Genomic DNA, 22,319 nt, shown 5'->3' on the forward strand with positions numbered 1-22,319 from the left:
TTTCAAAGAAGTGAAAATCCAGTTCATGTGTCAGTATCTGAATTCTCAGATTGTTGAAAAGGCTTTATGGAATAGGGTGTGTTCTAATTTTCTCTCTAGTAGACTCTGGAGAAGAGTCTTCTCTCTTGACAATACATCATCGTAAACAGTAGTTTGTGGCTGATATATCTACACTGTAAGCTGGCATGACAGAGCAGAGGAGGTTGGATGGACATGTAGTTAAGACACATAATGAAGAATACTTCAGAAGAGTCAGGAGACCTGGATTCTAGCCCTGGCTTTGCCACAGACTGTCACTAAAAAAGCAAGCTACTTTTGCTCACACTTTCAAAAATGACCCTGGATTTGGGGTGCATCAATTCTTGCATGCCCAATAAGGGACATGTTGGGACTGGTTTTCAGAAGTGCTGAGTACTTGCAACTCTAATGGGAGATGCAGTGTCTTAGTCCCGTCTGACCACTTTGGCTCCCTGACCATCGAGCCCTTACTTAGGGCATGTCTACGCTTACTGGAGGATCGATGCTGCGGCGATGGATGCATCAGTGGTCTTCAGACCTGCTAAATCGACAGCCGATCGCTCTCCCATCAACTCCTGTACTCCACCTGATCGAGAAGAGTAAGGGGAGTCGACGGGAGAGCGTCTCCTGTCGACGTCGCGTAGTGTGGACCCCGCGGTAAGTAGATCTAAGCTATGTGAATTTGAGTTACGCTATTCATGTAACTCAAATTGCATGGCTTAGATCGACTTTTCCCTTTAGTATAGACAGAGTCTTAGTATGTACTCGACATTGATCTATGAGTTTCTTAAATGATGTTCACAATGTTTTTCCTTTCAAACTCGGAGTCAATCTGATGATTCCTCCCCGTCCTCCTCCTCCTCCAGTGCCCTCACCACCCCTTCCCCCATAGTTGTGTGGTTGTAACTGATGTCATTTAGACATCTAACTACTTTAATATGCCTGTGTGTCAGGAAGTTAGATGTCTAAATGACATCACTTAAACCAGTATATAGTAGTGGGTGCAAAAGCGAGACTGGACTTTAAAAATCTGCCCTCAAACCTACAGCTACTCTAAAAAAATAACCATCTAGTCAGGCTTCAGAGTAACAGCCGTGTTAGTCTGTATTCGCAAAAAGAAAAGGAGTACTTGTGGCACCTTAGAGACTAACCAATTTATTTGAGCATGAGCTTTCGTGAGCTATAGCTCACTTCATCGGATGCATACCGTGGAAACTGCAGCAGACTTTATATATACACAGAGAATATGAAACAATATTTCCTCTTGTTTTTTCCCACCCCCCCCAGATGTTCTGGTTTAACTTGGATTTAAACTTGGAGAGTGGTCAGTTTGGATGAGCTATTACCAGCAGGAGAGGGTGGGTTTTTGGAGGGGGGTGAGGGAGTGAGAGAACCTGGATTTGTGCAGGAAATGGCCTAACTTGATTATCATGCACATTGTGTAAAGAGTTGTCACTTTGGATGGGCTATCACCAGCAGGAGAGTGAATTTGTGTGGTGGGGTGGAGGGTGAGAAAACCTGGATTTGTGCTGGAAATGGCCTAACCTGTTGATCACTTTAGATAAGCTATTACCAGCAGGACAGTGGGGTGGGAGGAGGTATTGTTTCATATTCTCTGTGTATATATAAAGTCTGCTGCAGTTTCCACGGTATGCATCCGATGAAGTGAGCTATAGCTCACGAAAGCTCATGCTCAAATAAATTGGTTAGTCTCTAAGGTGCCACAAGTACTCCTCATCTAGTCAGGCGTTCATTAGTTTACTTTAAATGACCCAAGTGATGGGGATTCTCATTTTTCACTCTGAGCATATAATTTATTTAGTGTATTTCTTGTTTTCTTCTTAAATTGAACAGATTACGTGCTGAGTTCCCTATTCTCTTCTTGGTCCTTGTTTACATGGCAGAAATGGAAACTGCAATTCAGCACTGTCAGGAATGGGTGTGCAGTGTAGCTCAGTCATTTTACCACCATGTTGTGAATTATAGGTCTCCTTTTTGCCAATGATCAGCCTTCCTGTTTGGGGCATTCCGTCCATAGCCCTGCCACCTGCAGTCAGTGGAGTCTTCACCACCTTATTAGGCAGGTCCTTCCAGTGTCTGATGGTCTTAATGACCCTCATTGTTATGAAAATCCTTTTAATCTAACTTATATTTTTCTTCAATTTCAAGCCATTGCTCCTAAACAGTGAGCCAATGAAGAGTTGCTAACCACGTTTCCTCTCCGTAGGTCAAGGGCAGCTTTTGCATTCCACCCCAGAGGCACCACAGTTTGAGATGAGGAATTCAGAAGAGCAAACAGCTACGACAGTTTTACAGCGTCTGCTGCAGGAGCAGCTCCGATACGGAAACCCAAATGACAACCGCAACCTCCTTGCCTTACATCAACAAGCCACAGGAAATGCACCCCCTTTCAACAGCAATGGGAGTCCAGGGTCTCAGAACGAAGGGCTGAGCACCCAGGACCATCAGCTTGTGACTCATGCTGCCCGCCAAGAGCCCCAGGGCCAGGAGATTCAAGTGGACAATAGCATCATGGAGAAGCAGCTCTCTCCAAGACTTCAGAACAGTGAAGACCTCCCAACGTACGAAGAAGCCAAAGTCCAGTCACAGTATTTCAGAGGCCAGCCGCATGCTAGCGTTGGGGCAGCGTTTTATGTGACGGGGGTAACCAATCAAAAGATGAGGACTGAAGGGCGGCCTACGGTTCAGCGAATGAACCCTGGGAAAGTCCATCAGGATGAAGGACTTAAGGACCTCAAGCAAGGACACGTTCGCTCTCTTAGTGAGAGACTGATGCAGCTGTCGTTGGCCACCAGTGGTGTCAAGGCCCATGCGCCCGTCACGAGTGCTCCGCTTTCCCCCCAGCAGCCAAATGACCTGTACAAAAACTCCGGTTCCAATGATTTCTATAAAAACTCAGTGCCCACGCCTCCCCAGCCTAATATGAAAGCAATAGAGCACCGGGGTCCTCCGCCAGAGTACCCTTACAAAAACATGTCCACCCCACCCATGAACTGCAAACCTCAGGACCCTGGACATTTCTATGGTGATCATCGCATGAGCCAGCAGAGTAGATCCGATGGGCCTATGATGAGGTATCAGCATCCTCCTGAGTATGGGTCAATCAGGTAAGGAGCTCCTTAACTGCTTAGTCACCTTCCCAACTCGGTGGGTTTTATCTTTGTAAGAAGCAAAGAAGGGGCAAAACTCAGCCTCCCAATGCAGGTTGGGTTTGAACGAAGATCCCATCTCTGTTGTGTTAGGCTATAGCTATAGTATGGTAGGACTGTTGCCCAGGTGTTAGGGGCCAAATTCCTTGCTGTAGTGGCTTAACGCTGTTTAAAATACAGTTTGATCTTGTAGCATAGATGGGTCCACATTGAGTTTTATCCAGGTTCCTGAGCCATGCAACCGCTCTGCTAAAAAGCCAAAGCTGTAGCATGATTCACTGTTGAAACATGCAGTCTCTTGCTGCAAGGTTAAGCCATGCTTTAACTGGATCTGCCAGGACAATAGATTATTAGGGTATAAACCACACCTAAATGTTTTTATATGAGCTCACTTAGGAAAGGGGAAAGTGCATCATCCCAGACTTGTTTGTTTAGCAGCCATTATTTTTTTCCCTGCATTAATTGAGATCCTGACCTGTTCTAATTTGCTCTGGTTCAGGAGCTGGATCTGATCTGGGGTAAATACTGATATCCTGGGTGGGTGAAGCAGTTCAAGTTTATTAAACTGCAATGCAACCTGGCTCTAAGCTCCCTTTTCTTTCGTCCTACCCAACTTTAAGACCCAGCCCAGGGTGGATCAGATTTCTCTCTTAGACCAAGTGGAAACCCACTTCAAATGTTTCAAGCTAGTGGACATCAGTGTAATAATTTCTGCCTTGTTTTGTGGCTGGACAATGCTCTAAAACAGCAACACGAGGTCAGTGAAGTATTACAAAAGTAGGCAGGGGAGGCTGTGTGTATTTGTGTCTAAAGAGTGGGGTGGGAGGAAGAGAAGAGCCAGTGCTTTTGGAATAGATTCAGAGCTCTGGAGAATCTGAATCTAGGTGGATCCTTTCCAGCCCTACTGGAAGCTATTTTCAGGCTTCATTCGCCATTGTTCATGATCTGAAATGCTTTCTGCAGCAAACAGGCCTGGTGAGAAGGCCCTTTGATCTGTCGACATAAATAATAAATAAGCCAGGAAAGGAGGAGGGTTTTTTGGTTTTGTTTGTTTTTTCCCAGTGGGACTAATGACTGTAGAAGTTGGTTGCAAATGGTTCACAAAATCCATAGGCAAGGCCACAAATTGCTATGCAAGCTGAAAAGGGCAAGAGACCCTTAACGATTATCCCTCAGTGGGAATATTCTTCATATGAGAGACTTAGCCTATTTTCTGTGTACAGAGAGAGGCATTTGAAACCACACCAACAACTTACTTTTCTGTGTTGGCTGGATCTTGGCCAATGGAAGGAGATTCACCTGGCAAGTTTTCAGGTGTTGGGAAGCAACTTAAATTTGTCTTCAAAGCACTGTGAGTCCAGGAGGTTACTTTTTAACCTGCATAACTGCACAGGGCAGAGGTTTCCTTTGGAAGCAACTGCTGAAATGGTGGAACAATTAGAAGACTAAACTGTTAGCTCCTAATTCATAAATTACAGAGCAGCATAGCAAAACCCACCCCCCTCCCTCTTTAAATATACTGTCATTAAAACAATAAACCTTCCATGCTGCTAAAGGTGCAGCTGGACAATGGACTGGGCATTTTAAAAGTCCACAACTTTTAAAAGGGGGGACACTTTCTGAGAGTCAGGGAAGGGCAATGAATGGCTTTGCAGCCTTGTCTGGAACGCTGAAAATCTTCGAAATTCTCATGCTGAAAATCTTCAAAATTCTCTCTTGTGCGTGCCCTGGGGCTGTTTATATTTGAAAACCCAAACGAATCCTGATAAATAATTTTTTTTAAGTGCACAGAAAGGAAACAAAGACCTTTCTTTCTGCTCTTGAAACCACACCCACTTTCCCCCCCTCATTGTTTAGTGGAATTTGAGGGTGACCGAACAATGCAGTTAAACGAAAACTGGTTGAGCAAGATAAACACTAGGGAACTCGCAGCATTCTCGTGATTCACCCTTTTGAGTCTGGGAAAAGAATGGTTGGTGTGGTAAGTTTAACCCACCAGGTTAACTGCAAACTGTCTGCCTCATCTGCTTCTGGGTGGTGTTAGTTTGGGAACATATATATGTTCATAATGACGTTGGATTCATGGAAATATCAGGCCAGCCAGGGATTCAGGCTGACGCATCCATGTTATTACTTGGCACTTTTAGAAATTTTAAAAATAATTGAATATGGGTAAGATGAATGTGAAGCTTCAGAGGCCTGATTCTCTCCCTAGTAGCTGCCTGTTGCACTTCAGTGATCATGATGAATAATTCAAGTTCCAGCCCCATTTTGGACCTGATCCATCAGCTCTTGTGTGGGGGACTACTTCTGTTGTCCGCAGTGGGACTGCACTTGTGAACGAGTGCTGCAGAATTTGGCCCATAATTAGTATTTTTTCGGCATACTGTTTCCCCCTCTGCAGCCTGAGCTGTGTCCAACTAGATGATGATCAGGTATGAACAGGAAGCAAAACAAAAATACTTCAGTTAGATTTCAGCTGTCTGTCTGATCATGTGAAGGCTGCTCACTTTGGTGGTTAATGTTTCCAAGTTTGGGACGGGAGGGCAGTGGAAGAAAGGGGAAGAGTAACTGCTTGAGCACAAAGGAGAGGAAGGGGAGAAGGAGAGTTTTTAATGAGTCAGGTACCTTCTCTGGTCTCTTTATTTCCCCCTGGAGACTTTGTGTATGATGTGATGTGTGCAGTGCATGCAACATTCAGGGCTTCTAATGCAGGAATCTACATTGTTTTGCTTGGTGTTCTTATTACCATGTAGTATTTTCCGACGTCTCTGCCCTCACAGCTAAAATACCTACTTTCTTTTGTAGTGGGCAAAACCACAAATCCAAGTACGTAATCTGCACCGCTCCATGTTGTATGCTGCATGGAGATGCACCAGGGAGTGGAAAGCAGGAATTCTCTCAAGATGCAGTCTTGAAAGTGAAGAGGCCCCTTAGGAGTTGGTCTTCCCAATTTGGGAAACACTCAATAAAATTATTGCTCTAATTTCTTCTGCAGTTGATATTTCTGATGTCCCCATCCAGTATAGCTTGTTGCTCAGTTGTACACTGGAGTAAATTTAATAAATAATATATATATTTATTTTACATAGATTGTGAGTTTTTTCTTGAGTGTTTGGATAATGTCTAGCACCTAGTGAGCAGAACTAAAAATAAAAAATACATATTTTTAAGCTATGCATAAAACGCCAAGTTATGGTTAGCCATTGTCTTTCACAGAGTTAAGTATTTGTTGAGTTGATTAATAACTTGCCAGTCCCGTGTACTCGAAAATAACGAGTTGGGCCTCAAACATAATGAGATTGACTTAAAAATCCAGAAGTCTAATACAAACAAATAAACAAACAAACAAAAATCACAAAACGTTTTGGGTTCACTTTATTTGTCTTCTGGTTTCTGAGCCTCTATGGTTCACACATGTCATATTCTCAATCTTTTCTCTATAACTTTGCGGGTTAGAAATGTGCTATATTAAAATAAGGTGACAGTTGTAATTCTCTCATCATCGGAGGAACCCAGGAGCTGGGGCTTTGAGAAAACCACCAGATACCACAAGAGAAAATTGCAGGATTTAGCAACACGGAGTAACCGTTTGAACTTGTATATTGAGCTTTGCAATTGAGGATTTCAGGGTGTTTTTAAAAGGTGGTGGCATTACCCCCATTTTACAAATGGGGAAAGTAAAGGCACTTAGAATTTGTGGCTTGCCCAAGATCAGACATCTAGCTAGTGTCAGAACTGATAGTAGCACTAAGGAGTCCTGGTTCTCAGGTCAGTGCTGGAACCAACAAGCCCAGACTAATTTTAGAAGGTGAGATGCTGCATAGGTGAGCTCTGCGACCCTCGGCTGGTTGGCAATCTTGGAAATGTATTCTGTTTAGCAGTAGCTCAGCTGCAACTTTCTATACTTACTTTTTTTCCCACTCATGTTTTTTTTTTTTTTTTAATTATTACTGTTATCAGGAACATATGCACAAAAATGGTAATCTCCCTTCAATACTTACCTGCTCCTTCTGCTCACCTGCAGTCGGGTGAAGAGAAGGAGAGAATAATACTCTTCCCAAACTTTACTCTGCACTCGCCATTGCAGAGTAACAAAATACTTCCACTAAAATGATATGTATTGAAGTAGTAAATAATGTTAACATTTTAATGATCCTTCATAGGCTTACAATGTTTGTTAACAAACCATTTAGATTAATGGAGGCATTTGACCTGTGTTGGTTAGTGCTTCAGGCTGTCTGCTGCATACTCGGACAGAGAGTACAACGTCAGTTCATGTCTGGAAGGTTTTCTTGGAAACATAAGGGTTGGCAACTTATTGAAAATGTAAATTCATACAGAAACTGATTGGACCACTGTCGGTCAACATAGTGCTGTGTTTGACATCATGGTCAGGTTTTTATGGAAATGATTGACATCACGCAGAGGATTATGATGTCACTTGGGAATAAACTCCAGGAGCCAGTGAATTCTGAAGAAGCAAAAGTCTAACATTTCATGTAACTTTCCTTGATGATTTAATAAAATATCTCAAGATTAGGTTCATCTGCAGAATTTTCTCTAATTGGGATATTTTTTCAGATGTTTCTATGAGGCATTTGTGGCCATTTAAGGTGGAATGTTAGGGGCCAGGTTCTCTTTTAGGTTTTTTGGTTAGACGAAAGGGTTGGGTGTCATGAAGACTCAGGATTCCCTTCCTGGTTGAAGCATTGACCTTGAGCAAGTCTCTTGACCTTTTTGCCTCAGTCTCCACTATTGGTTTTAAAAAAAAAGGTATAAAGCAGTAACCTCCCAGTAGAGAAATAACCAGATGTTACATCTGAGCTGAACATTGCTGAGGAAATTAATTGCACATCTTCTCTTTCTTCCCCCAATCCCTGAAAACCACATGCTGCATCTGATCTTTCCTAGGGAAATGCATTAATTGAAATAATGTTGCTACCAAACAGTAAGTAACACAGTCATTAGAGGGTAGTAATGATATGGGCAATAACCAGACCAGTACTTAGTTTTTCTGAAGTGACAGTGAGTTGCCTCTCTGGCTGTGTTTGTTAGCCTGCTAGGGAATGTGAGAGCCAAAGAGGGATTTCTAACCTATGTTCCTAGTAATAAGAGACAACAGATGTAACTTGTTCTATGTAAACAGGAGTGGCTTTGACCAGAAGAAGTCCAGTTAAAAGTAACAATCACATGCTGGATACAGTGGCATGCATTTATGTTAAATAAGGCACAGGACGTGTAACCCCGAGGTAGTATATCCCATGCAGAAGCTCAGAATATATGACCTCTAAAATATTTTGCTAACAAGATGTGATTAATGCAGATGTTTCCTCTTTGGATGTGTATGAAAAGTTGATGCATGAGCTTTGTACAGTACAGGAAGGCCGATTCTAAGCACTCAAACATCCTCTAACAAATATTTCATGTAACCCTTTAGCTACTAATCCCCCTAAGCACTTGCAATCATTAATTAATGTTTCGCTGGATGGAATGGAAGGATGTACCTGGGGAATTCTGCAGCGCAGCAGGTGTATTCCACCTAACGTCCCTGATATGGTCAACAGAGTAGCCCAGTAGGTGGATGTACTTGGTATGTTCAGCAGTGCAGAGCAGCACAATAGGTGTCATTCCTCCTGGCCATACCTGATGCAGGGTTGCGAGTGCATTCCACCTGCAAGCTTGAACAGCAGCCAAAGGGTTAAGAAGTTACAGCAGAAGAACAGGAATGTTTTACAGAATGGGAAATACCAAACTTGTCCCGTATCAGGGTAACTTTTAGGAAGGGACTGGACACTGTTTAGAAAACTAGACTGTTAAATAAAAAGTGTCCTCAGAACTTCACCAAATTGAACTGTTTTTAAAGGAGGTGGGCATATGTGCATGGGAAATTTATGGTGGGATGGGGAGAGAGAGATCTTCAAGTTTCCTCATCTCTTACTCCTTCCCACAACAGTATGAGAGTTTTTCCTCCAGGGCTGGCTGTGGCTCCCCATGCAGGCTGACAGTGCTGTTCCACACATCAACCAGAGGGAGTCTCTGGAGCAAAGAGCTCTGGCACTCCTTCCCCTGAGGCTGAGCAGTCTATTAGATATGTGAAGTGCTCAAGTGACAGCTGCCATCTTGACCAACACACCAGGATGTGAGCTGGGGACCTCCACAGCTGCATGCATGAGCTGCTACAGATTGAGTTAAAGTTGTTTAGACAGATCTATAACAGACTCTCATTCTCTGCATATTGGGTACAAAGGTGATCTGTAAAATACCTGTTGTGTTGGGACTGAGGAAGCTTCTGGACCCAAATTCTGATCCCAACTGTCAGGCTGGCTATCACCTCCTTTTAACTCTCTCCGCTGGCTGTGCTGTGGCTCATTAGTGGGTATTTCAGTGTACTTGAGCCAACAGCAGCTGGCACAGTAATAAACAAGACCATAGCCTGTTCCTTTTAAATCTGTATCCTGAATTGCAGAAAGATTTTCTTGGCTGGCAGGACCTTTGCAACGGAGCCCATGCAGTTCAGTACAGGACTGGCTCAACTGTCCTTAGTTTAATATATTATCCATGTAAAGTGAGGAAAAGTAAATACATGCAAAATAGTTCTCCTTTCAACAGTTCAGATTTGATTTTTAATAAATATATTGCCAGTGTATTCTGAATTACAATAGTGCTATTCTGGAGTGGTTGACAGAGTGGATCTCAAGGTAGTTTCTTATGCCATCTCTGTACAAACGTACTCATGAGCTTAGGACAGTTGTTACGTTTGGGATTTTTTCCACACAGCTGGTTAGTGGTTTTGAAGCGCTTCTTTACATGATTTTTCATACTTAACGTATTTGCATTAAAGTCTTGTGCGCGGAACATCCTACCGGTAGCAGCTGTTACATGTACTTGCATTCGGCACCTTGCCATACAGCTTGGTTGATGTGTGATGCTCTGCAGAACTTCAGTTGAATTTGCTCTTATTGTTTTACAGGCAAAACCCTGACCTACACCTGCAGTTACAGCAGAGACCCCCTCACCATCACAGCCCAACTTCCTCCTTAACTTCCTTGGGATCTTTGACCTTACTGCAGTCTCCACCACCATCCAGATTGTCTCCTTCCCAGCATCAGCAACCTCTGACTCCAAATCAGGGAGACCCATGCTTTCTACCACGGACCCAGCAGCTGTTCCTGTCAAACCAGGTCCATCAGGGAGATTTCTACCGGCTATGCCAGCCTGGTCTAGGCCAGCAGCAGCCGCAGCAGCAGCAAGGAGATTCCTACACATTAATGCCAAGGGCTCAGCAGATACCTTCTCCTTATCAACAGATACAAGTAGATCCTTTTGCCATTGTTTCCAGGGCCCAGCAGATGGTGGAGATCCTGTCAGAGGAGAACCGATCCTTACGGCAGGAGTTGGATGGGTGCTATGAGAAAGTGGCAAGGTTACAGAAGGTGGGTGTTGAATGGAACTGACCTTCTCCTTTATCTAATATTCTCTGTAGTTAAAATGACAACAAAACAAATGTGGGCTGGATGGTTCAGGGCATGGGTGGCTTGTGACGCTTCCCCTTGGAGGCTAGCTCTCCCTCCTGCCTCTTCCACTTATGGCCCCGCCCCCTCCCCCACTCACTGGTCCCTCCTCTCCTTGCCCCCCTCTCTGCTTGTGCCCCCCGCATCCCTCCTCCTACCAGAGCTCCACAATTCCCTCCCCGTCCCAATTCCCCCGTATTTCCCCATCCTACATGCAGCTCACCCATTGCCCCTGCCCCCCATTCCATCCTGCTCCCTGCATCTCCCTCCACCCGCATCCTGCCCCTTCACACATCCCTGTTTCCCCTTCAATCCCCTCTTGCCCACATCCTCGAACAGCCGCTATGCGGGTTGTCCCTGCAAGAGATACACCGGGCTGCCCTGCTTCAGAGCACACCGAGTGCAATATAAGCCCCGTCAACGGAGAAGGCTCAGGAATACCACTTCGAAAAGCAGCAGCAACTTCTCATTTAGATTCAGAGCAAGAGGGTTTTGTGGAGGAAATTAAAGACTCCTCAGGAAAACTCTGATACCTAGGAGTAATCTCTTCAATTAGAATCTCCTCCTTCCCCTAACCCAATAAAGCCATTCTCCTAATAGAAATGGGGGGTGTTGGGTGGGGCGGTAAAACTGTGAGAAAGGAACATTATCGGTTTCTTGTTTTAAATGGCACAGGAAGGGTAATTGTGCACAAATGCTGCACTTCGCTGTCCAAGCCGTTAGTGCACTGATCTCATAGCAAGTAATGAGTAACACTCAGATGACAGGGAGGCGGGCAGGCATGTAGAAGAATGCACTGACTGTGCAGAGGAGTGGCATGCATGTCAGCAGATATAGCTGAGGCTGCGAGGCGAGGGGCATGCAAGTAAGCCCATGTGCGCGCAGAAGGAGCAAGGAGCACAGCGCTCCCTTGCAGCTGCACGCTCTCCCTTCTCTGTCCCCCCACATGTCACTGTCCCAGCCCTCAGCACACCGCAGGCTGGCTTCACGCACCCTGCCAAGAATGGGAGCTGGCGGCAGCTGTCCTGGCCACAGCCCAGCTGGTAGCAGCCTGGGGCCATACCCTCCCCCCTGCAGCCAGGGTAGAACCGGGAGGCACCATGTGAGGGGGAATGGGAAGGTCTCTTTTACCTTCCATCCAAGCAGTGCCCTCCCTGTGAGCAGGGGCTGGGTCAAAGGAAGGGGTGCCCTAGCTAGGCTGAGGTCTCTGCACTGGGAGAGGCTCCTGGGGAGCAGCAGGAATGTTACTCCTCAAGATTCACCTTTCCCAGCTGCAGCCAGGGCTCAGGGGTCCCCAGCAGCAGAGCCCTAGGGCTCAGGGACCTTGCAAGGAGCGTGTGATCCCGAGTCACTGCGCACAGCGGGGAGTGCGATTCACAATCACTTCCTGCTGCTGCTGCCCCAAGGCAGGGAGTCCAGCCATTCTTCCCAGCCAGCTCTTCCTGGGTCCTATCGAGGTGCCAGTCTCAGTGCACTGCAGCCCCCCTGCTCTGGAACCTGCCCCTCGGGGGCTCCATGTCCTCTGGGCAGGGGCAGCTTCATCTCCCCACATTAAGGGGGCACAGAGGCCAATGTACCTGTCTGAGGACAGAAAGGCGTCCAGATCCTGGGGTGGGCGGACTGTCACCGGCAGCGGGGAGGCCACGGCGGAGAAGAGCAGCCAGGCAGCGGCGGGTGGGTTGGAGCTACCTGTCAGCTTCATATGCACCATGCAGGTTCTAGGGCCTCCTCAGCTGCCCTGGAACCTGCATAGCACATAATAAAAATGTCCTCCTGCAGATGTGGAAACTGCCAAAACTGTGGAAACTGGCAGCTGGGGTTGCAGCGGCAGCGCCAGGGCAGGCACAGCCTTCCCTGGCCTATTATACCTGCCGCCCATGGTTCAGGGGATTGGTTATCTGTTCTGGAGCCTTTCATCTCCATACCCAGTTTGGAACCTGCTCATGTTGGTAGTACCTAAGCTTTATCCTCTGCTGGCGTTTTGTTGATCTACGTGTGATGAGCTGGTGGCCTCATTTCTGCACCTAGTAGACGATCGTGCCTGTTCCAATTGCCAATAAGGGTGCCAGTCTCAGAGAGGCGGGTTGCTTGACTGGTTAGCTCAGTTACTTAAAGCCAGTTCTAATAACATTGAGGCTGCAGATGGTATGATCTTCCCGTTAGGTCTGGAGAAGGCTTAGGTATTATGATGGTGAGTTCTCTAGAAATACTTGAGATTCCATAGGCCAAAGACTAAGTCAGTCATGGGGACTGAACTAGCTTCTTGCCCCAGAAATGGTCCCTCCAAAACTGCCTGACAGTGCATTGTGAGAGAAGCTTGCACAGCTGCTGCCCATGCTGTGTATACCCCAAACTGTGGGTAAATAAAGAAGTTTGGACCTTCAGGGCTGTTAAGCCAGCTCTTCTCTCTGGCACTATAAATCCACTTAAATCCCCGACATAACACAATTCACGTGTCATTCTAGTAGCCTCACTGTTGCTTGCTTTATACAGCAGGGATTGGCAAAGTAAGAGAGACAGCCCTCGCCATCACACCGCCACGTATGGCTTTTATAATTCTTAAAAGAATTGTCAGTAGTGTGTGTTTGTAGTTGTGCTTGCCTGATAGACAAACAAAGATAAATTGCTTGTTGGTTACTGAATTCACCAGCAATTAGAACCTGCAGCTGATCAGTCAGCTCTCCCTTTACCCTGCAGATGTGGAGAGAAGGTGAGCAGAGGCTGCAGTTCAGGACTCTGCAAACCTCTTTTTGGGTCTTGAACTGCACTTTGGCCCCTAAATAGCCTGCAAGGCCCTTGAAGTGCCTGGCTGTTGTAACTTTTACCTAGTTGTTCTTGTTTCTCGTACCATGTCGGAGATCCTGTGTTTGCTATTTCTTCCCATGGCTGCTTATTCCCAACATGACTTCTGTCCAGGTTGGTTTGTTCAGTTTTAGGGAGGTTCCAGTGAGGGAAGTGTTTTAGTGAAGTGTTTGACAGCTTCCTGATAACAAGGGATAAAGGAATTCTCTTTCCCCACTTCCCCCACCCCTCCAATCAACTTCTTGCCCCAGGAGGTCTGGTGAGGTCTGCTGTTTGGTGGATTGTTAGTGCCAAAGTGACATTAACATGTTCTGCCTGCTTTGGAGAACTGGAAGTGAATTGGCTTCTGTCTCTGGTGAGCAGTTCCCTGCTTAGATATCAAACCAAGAGGCTGTACAGTGAGAGGGGATGGGGAAAGCTATATTTTACTGTTTAAACAACTGTGGCTTCAAGACTCTGTAAATTGAAGTTAAATGATGACTGACCAAATATTCTGGTTTATTTTCAGAGCTGTGTCTCTTAGGCTATGGCTACACTACGTGGCTTTTAGTGGCACAGCTGTACCGCTAAAAGCCACGCAGTGTAGCTGCTGTTTGTCGGCAGGAGAGAGCTCTCCTGTCAACAAAAAACTTCCACCCCCCCCCCCGATGAGCGGCAGCAGCTTTGTCGGCAGGACAGTGGTCCTGCCGACGAAGTGCTGTACATATCGGTGCTTTTCCTCAGTAAAACTTTTGTCATTTGGAGTGTGTGTGTGGGTTCTTTTTTTTTTTTTTTTTTTTTTTTTTTTTAACACCCCTGATCAACAAAAGTTTTGCCACTGTACCCTTAGTGGATAGGATACTAGACTGGGATTCAGGAGACTTGCTTGGGCTGTGTTCTCTGCCCTGCCACAGGCTTACTGGGGGACCTTAGGCAAGTCATGTCACTGCTCTGTGCTTCCGTTTCCCCATCTGTAAAATGGGGATAATGATGCTGACCTCCATTGTAAATCTCTTGGAGATCTACTGATGAAAACACTATCTATGAGTTGGGTATTATTGTTATTTATTAATTAGATTGAAGATTTGTAAGTAGAACATACAAAATAGATTGTTATCCCCTAAATAAATACAAATCTGCAAAGCACATCGGTAACTTACAGTTTGATATTAATATTTTTAAATATAATTTTATTTATATGCTTTGCTTGTTCTTTGGCTTTATTTTTTGCATCAAAGTCCTTCTATGAAATTGCTTTTTGACCAAGCTCATGGTGGTTTCACTGGGTAGTTGTGCCCCTGCTCCCAGGCCCCAGCATCAAAACCTGCAAAAACGCATTTCTGTCTTTTCAAATAACTGTTCCCCGCACTGACTGTTGTAATGAAGAGCAAGGGCCTGGAAGACAGGACTCCAGCTCTTTGTCTAGCTGTGCTTCTGACTCCCTGTGTGACCTGGGGTACATCACAACGACTTTGTGTTGCAGTTTTACGCACCTGTACGATGGCTAGAATCATGCTTTCCCTCACTCGAGGCTTAATAAATCATTGTTCAATAAAGCGCTTTGAGAACCTCAGAAGAAAGATGCTACCTAAGTGCCAGGCATTGTTAATTCTAAAGGAAATGGATGCTTTAATTTACTTTGCAGCTGGAAACAGAAATTCAGCAAGTTTCGGAAGCATATAAAAACCTGGAGAAGTCCTCCTCTAAGCGGGATGCCCTGGAAAAGGCTATGAGAAATAAGCTGGAAGGAGAAATTCGTAGGCTTCATGATTTCAACAGGGATTTGAGAGGTAAAATATTAAAAATTTCAATTTAAAAAAAAATTCTTTTGTACTTGTCTGTTTTCCTTTGTGATTCACTTGTTATGGCTGATACGCTTACAGAGCATGACCTAATACTCCAGGTATTCTCAACTGTCTAGTGTTGTCATCAGAGTGCTGGGAGTGTTGAAAGGTGAGGTTCAGTTGATTACTGCAATATCTAACTTCCAGCCTGTTAATCATTAAGGAAACAGAAAGATAGCGACAAGCCAAAACTATATCCCAGGATATAATCCTGGGGCTATTTCTCACGTATTCTAAAAACATTTTATTCAAGTGCCAGTGTGAAACTGTGAATGCTGACATTCATGTCCTGTCCAGTGACCCCTTTGCACTCAACATTCCTTATCAATCCAGGCAGCTCTTCCTTCAGACTCTCCTTTCCCTTCCAGGGCAAGATGCTGTCTGTATTTCCTTAGTAGTGTCTGGCTCTTGGTAAGAAGTTCCATCAGTATCGTGGTAGGGAATTGAGGCTGTCAGCGAGTGGTGTTGGAGCCGAGATTGGCAATGGTTAAGCATTTAATTTTTCAAAGGGAGAAAACGGCTTGTGGTTTTAGAAACATAAACACAGAATAATTTTAACTAGTTGTTCAGCCTTTTCTGTAAATGCTTTCTGGTTCTCCTGTGTGTTATCTGCCATCGCTTTCCTCATGGTCTCTAACCGTTTAAAGCCAGGTGACTTTGGAGAATGGGAAATATTTTGTCTTGGTCTAAAGCCATGTAGGGTATGTCTACATTGTTGTTTTAAAAACGCACAGCAGTCATTCTCGGCGTCTGGGTTGCATCTCGGGCTGGAGCTTGGGTTCCGAAGCCTTCCCACCTCCCTAGGCTTTAGAACCCAAGCTCAAACCTCTGTGCAGCTGGATTTAGTGCTGTAGTGTGAGACTCATTGGCGGTAGGTTTTAAAATGCATAGTGTCCAGTACTACAGTGGAGGGTGACATACGGAAGCTTGTAGTAAATAAACTAACCTCTTTTTTCCCAGCAAATCAGACATCCTAAGCAATTAATATATGTGTCCTAAGACTGATATAGCCTTTTGTTAGCTCTGCTGTTTCAAGAGACAAATGTTGATACACTTACTATTAGGGCTATTCATTTTTCTGGAAAGTCAGGTAATCAGAGATCAGGCCACTAGGGCTTATAGTTTTCCAACTTCTGCCCAGAAGATTTAGTGGAGGATTGCGAGAGAATGACATACCCTTGCGGAAGTTAATTTTAAAAAATGATATCCTTTCTACAGGTTTTTGGAGCCATCCTGTGTTATTTAAAAGAAAATTATGTCCTTGGGATAAAATTCCATAGGATAGTTCAACACTCTTGTGATTTTTTTATTTTTTTTTTAAATTTTCGAAACTCTTACATGTTATAGATCTTTAGAAAGACAAGGTGGGTGAGGGAATCTGAGAGAGAGACCTGAAGAAGAGCTCAGTGTAAGCTCGAAACTTGTCTCTCTCCCTGAGAGGAGTTGGTCCAATAAAAGATATTATCTCACCCACCCAGTCTCTCTAATATCCTGGGACCAACACAGCTACAACAACAGGCAGTGCAACAGAAATTTTTAGAGTAATTTATAGAGAATTCTGTTAGCTTCATCCCCCACTGAATTCTCTAAAATATTTCCCGAAGAGTGTTGGAGCTAGAAATATTTAAACAGCATCTGTGGGTGTTGCAAAAGCAACTGCCCCTTCAGTTTCTGATCCAGGCTTTTTGTTTCAAATTGTTTAGAAGCAGGAGTCCTTTGCATAGAACTTGTTTTTACACGTCCAGAGTAGATGCAACTCACTTAGTGATTCTAACAGCATTTCTGAAAGTTTTTCATTCTCTTGTTGTTTCTCCTCTTCAAAAAAAATTCTGCAGAGCGTATGGAGACGGCCAACAAGCAGCTTGCTGAGAAGGAATTTGAGGGATCTGAGGACAATCGGAAAACCATCTCTCAGCTCTTTGCACAAAGTGAGTCAGAGGTTTACTGTGGTTAGGAAAAATGTGCCACTCAGGCTGGGAAAAATCCTCCACTCAGGCGGTGTCGTGTAGTCCATATCAGTCTGTCTTGTCATGCACTCAGATATTACTGTGATGTAGGGCACATTGGAGAGTCTCTGAAACTACCAGTGCAAGAAGAAGTTAAATTCAGGTTTCTCCTTCTGTCAGCACATAAAATACATCTGCTCACCTACAAACACAAAGCAACCTGCTTACAGGGTAAATCCTATCACTGGGTGATGAGAGTCCATAACATCAGTGTGCTTCCATGCATAGGGTGGAATTCTGATCCCTCACATGGGCAAGGGCTTGAAAGGAAGTGAGGGCAGACGAGGAGCTAAGTTGAGATCCAGGGCTGTGGATCCCCCAGCTGTTTCCCAGACAGTCGCTCATTGGCATGGTCAGTTTAGCAAAGATGTTGGCAGGGAGAACTTTCAGTCTAAAAGAATAAAAAGGAGGAGCTCTGCCTCTATTCTGCTGGGCTGGGCGGCGATACCCAAGGGTCATGACTTATGTCCAGAGCAGTGGATCCATCACAGGGCAAACCAAAATTGCAGGTATGAAATTTTGCCTTTCCCCTGTACTGAAATATCTTGAGGCTTATGGCAGTGAGTCAACTTTCCTCCTAATTCCATGGTGCACTCCACCCTTCTGACAATGCTTGCTTCTTTCCTGTTGTGTTATATAATGTCTTTTAAAAAAAAGAGAGAGAGAGAAAATTGCAAAATGAAGAGGATTTGCAGTGGTGCAATACACTCCGCTTCTCCTCCTTTGCAGTGCTGAAATCCCTCCCTTGTGCTGTCCTCAATCTACCTCCGTTCACTTAGCCGTTCATGTTGTGAGTATGTGGCTTTGAAGTCACAGGGCTTAGCTGTCCATGTAAATCCCTGAAGATGGTATTGGGAAGTCTACTTAGTTGTGAGATTAGTTTAGTTTGTTTTTTAAACTGGATTAATAGATGTTGAGATAAAAGTACAAGAGGGGAGAAATGCTGTGTTTTATTGCTTGATATCTAGAGGTGTACCATAGCTCTTATGAGATGTCTGTCTGCATAAATCACACAGGCTGGATGCTGTTCTCACTGAAGTCTGTAGCAAAACTGGCATTGATTTTGGGAGCAGAATTGGGCCCTGTATGTATGAATCTGTAGGTTACAATCCTCCAGGCTGTGATTTAAACCTGCAATACCAGCTGATGCGATCCTTGGGCTGTAGGAAAGAATCACCTAGGGAAGGGCAGGTGGTGTTGCTGCCATCTATTATCCCACGTTTCTGCCAGCAGAAGCCAGCTTAAGGTTGCAATCAGGGCTCCCTAACAGCCCCACTTCAGAGGCTGCCCTGTAAATGTACTGCATTGACATGCTTCTTCGTGGCTGCCCTGGTTATGCTCCCTCCCTGCCACAGCAACCATTTTTTGGGCTGCTCTGGTCCCCTCACAGAACGGAGTTTGTAGCTTCTCTATGCTGCTAACACTCCACACTTGGCTCTTTTCTGGTGAAAGAATGGGAACTGCTCTGTGCCTGTAGATATATTTATACGCTGGTGTACACCACACACTGTCTACACTAACAGCTAAGGTCTGGCATCTGTTTTTCAAAAACTTTCACTGCTTGTCCTCATTCCTTTGCATGGGATATTAGTTTTTGGAATGCAGTTTCTCTGGTGTTGTCAATGCCGAATGTAGATTGCTGCAGGGGTGCATTCTGAAGTTGAATTAATGTTACCAGTACAAGTGATTGGCTTCTTCTGAGGACTGCAGTGACTCTGCAGAAAGCACATCCGCTCAGCACTCTTGCTTTGCTCACTTACAGGTTTGCTTTATACACTTGCATTATATTTCCCCTGGGCCTGATTTTGCCCTGTTTACTTCTTCTGTGAATGAACATGCAGTGTAACTGCACAGATTCTAAGGCATTCGTGAAGTTCAGCTCTTGACAGATGGCAACGTAACTGGAGCAGTCAGTGAGCATGGAGTAGATTCCAGTCAATTTTGTCTTGACTTGACTGTTTCCATGGTAGGATGACAGTGTGTGCATTTGCTTCTGGCATTTGTGGTGGTGTGTAAATCTGGACACCACCCATTGTCCAGCTGGGACACAAGTAGCATGGCTTGGATTCTCACAGTATGAATTGGACCTGCTGAGGCTAGAATTGACTGAGAAGGGAAATAGTCAGGACTGAAATAAACACTTTAGAGGGCAGAGGAAGCAAACGTGTAAAATTGTACCAATAGCCCAAGTGAATCTGCTTCCAAAAACGATTAAAAAACCTGAAGTCCAAGCTTGCAGTCTGTGTGCCTCATCACTAGCAGCGTTATCTGAGCCTACTAATCCTTGGTTCAAGAGATGAGAAGCCATCAAATAGCAATGTTAAATACGAAATCCAAACAATGTAATAGATTTTAAGGATAGAAAGGACCATTATGATCTTCTAGTCTGACCTACTGTGCAACACAGGCTTTAGAACCCCACCCAGTAATTCCTGCATCAAGCATCAGTTAGTTCTTCATCCAATGTGAACAACTGGCAAATGCATACAGTGCTGGCAAATGGTGCCAGGTGATGCCTTAGAGGGTGAATTCCTTATGTAACCAAAGCACGGGTACAATGGGACCAGTGACCGTGCAGGCCAACATGCCTCAGTCCTGACCTGGGGTGTCACTTTTAAGGGTGACAGAGGAGAGATGAGCTTTCGTTGCTCATTCATTTCCTGGCCCCTCTGAAAATGCCGGCAAAGGGCGCCACTGGGCGGTGCTTCAGTAATGAAGACACTTGCCCGTCAGGAACTGAACTGAGGTGAGTGAGCTGTCATGGTATTTTATTTATATTTCTGTATTTATGGATTAATTTAAAAATGTGCTCATCACAGAATAGGGCATGTCAAAAGCAAACATTACATTGTGGCCCTAAGCTGGACAGGTCCCCTTTGCACCCCTGCCATCACCCAGCCAGCAAGCAGTGATGTTACCAGGTTAGCTTGTTTTCTGATCTTAAACCAGTGAGCTAGAGATAAAAAGTGCTGCATTCTCTTAGCCATCTATCTAATCAGGGTAAGATAAATGACCGAATTTAACATATTTTTCTCAGCAATCTATTATCTCTATCCCTCTGTATAGAGAGAGATGTCGGCCCTTTCCATTCTTTGGAGAGCAAGCAGCTGTCAGCAAAGACCCCCTTGTTCTTGATCACTGGTAGAATTTAGGGGAATGCCCCACTCCTAGTCGTCTGTCAAAGAAAGCTCTATCTATTTTACATTTCCCACTTTATTTCCGTAGATAAAGAAACGCAGAGGGAGAAGGAGAAACTGGAGATAGAACTAGCTGCTGCACGCTCCACCAACGAGGATCAGCGAAGGCACATTGAGATTCGTGATCAGGCCTTAAACAATGCTCAGGCCAAAGTGGTGAAACTGGAGGAAGAGGTAAGGTCACTGGTAGAGAGAAATTGGGGTAGCTCCAGGTACATGTTAATGAAAGAGAATGTGGCAGTGATTTACCTTTTACAAACTGGGTAGGAAATCTGCTATCTTTAAAGCTGTTTATCTGTTTAGCTTGTGTCAGTTAATTAAATTGGTGCAAAAACAGAGCGTATATAAGCCATAAGCCTGTATTTCCATTAAGGGCTTTCATCCTTTGAGCAACGATGTTTCATTTTCCTCCTGTTTTAATCAATGATAAAGATGGGCTTGAACTGAAATCTCAAATCCAAACACCCCCAGAATTTTGGGGGAACTCAGGTCAGGGTGGGCTTTTAACTAATAGTGAATAATCTCCCCTCATGCCGTTGTCCACTAATGCTTTGGTGGTGTTCTGGTACAGAGCTACACTGATCACTTTGTATTCCTTACTCATATTGAACTGGGCGGAGTTGAAGAGGAGTTAATAAAGGAAAACAGTTTTAAAAGCATAATTTGAATTAACAATTTTTTTTTAATAAGCAAAGAATCAACATTCTGTTTCCCAGTGGAAACACGCCTGTGTCACAAAAAACCCCATGATGGTTGGCAAATGGCAATCTTTGCAGACTATTACGATTCCATTTATATGCCGCTCCTTGGTCGGTGTGCATCCCCTTGTTGTTTGTGTTTGTGTACCAGCCAAAAGAATCCCCATCCTGAGGAGCTACAGACTAAAGTACAATATAAACAGGAGCCATGCACATGCTATGTGGTCATGCAGTGGAATGGGAGGGTTTTCAGACTCTCCTTAAAGGAGAGGATTGACATGTCTGAGACAGAAGGTATGAAGATGCAAGTAGTTGAAGCAATCAAAGTGGGATGTCTGGGAAAAGACTTTGGCAAACTCTAGAGTTGTGGGAGGAGAAGAGGGCAGAGAGAGAGGTGGATGTGGAGTCATTTGGAGAAATGGAACTTCAGCTTTACACCGAATTAGAGAAGTTAAGGATTGACTGGATATGGAGTATGAACTGCCCTCTGAAAACATGAGGGGTTCTTGCACATCTGGGGCAGTGTGAGGAAAGCTGGCCCTGCTGCTGCTTGTTCTGGAGATAAGCAGAGGAATTCCTGCTCAGGGACTGTTGACTTAGCATCTTTTACCAGCACTAATGTCACACCAACGCTGTCAAATATTTGAGCTGCCCCAGGTATAGTGCTGTGCATAGCTGTGAGACTTGGCTTTGCTCCTCAAGATAGCAAGGGAAGTGGGCCCGAGAGGGGGTGGGGACTTCGTGAAGCTGGAGGACTGAGAGGTTGTTAAAGACCAAGAGGCAAATTCAGCTCTGGTTGCAGCTGACACAACTCCATTGACTTCAGAAGAGCTGCATCAGCTTATGCCCAGGCTGAATTGGGCCTTGTGTATGCTCAGGAGAGTAAAGAGTTGTCAGGTGAAGGCTTTTAAAATGAGAGAGGGTGCTAACGCTGCATCCATTATTGTAGCATCTGAATGACAGCAGATTAGTAATAGATAAACATGCACATGTTGTATTTCTAAAAAGCCATCTTGTATTAGTAAGAGATTTGTGGTATGCTGCGGTCTTATAAATATTCTGCCAATAGATTAATTTTTTTAAAATAAAAT

The 22,319-nt window shown here is 44.7% G+C and overlaps 1 protein-coding gene across 2 annotated transcripts in view; it reads left to right on the forward strand.

The window, feature by feature from the left end:
- AMOT (angiomotin) overlaps positions 1-22,319 on the forward strand; it is an 84,348-nt gene that overhangs the window by 35,830 nt on the left and 26,199 nt on the right. For both annotated transcript variants that reach the window (XM_077826420.1, XM_077826421.1), the window contains exons 4-8: positions 2,246-3,146; positions 10,162-10,624; positions 15,129-15,273; positions 17,163-17,255; positions 20,559-20,704. In XM_077826420.1, the coding sequence (XP_077682546.1) occupies positions 2,293-3,146; positions 10,162-10,624; positions 15,129-15,273; positions 17,163-17,255; positions 20,559-20,704 (1,701 nt within the window). In that variant the 5' untranslated portion in view covers positions 2,246-2,292. The remainder of the gene's footprint in view (positions 1-2,245; positions 3,147-10,161; positions 10,625-15,128; positions 15,274-17,162; positions 17,256-20,558; positions 20,705-22,319) is intronic.

Source organism: Eretmochelys imbricata, chromosome 9 (assembly GCF_965152235.1).
Source record: "Eretmochelys imbricata isolate rEreImb1 chromosome 9, rEreImb1.hap1, whole genome shotgun sequence".
NCBI classification, from domain to species: domain Eukaryota; kingdom Metazoa; phylum Chordata; order Testudines; family Cheloniidae; genus Eretmochelys; species Eretmochelys imbricata.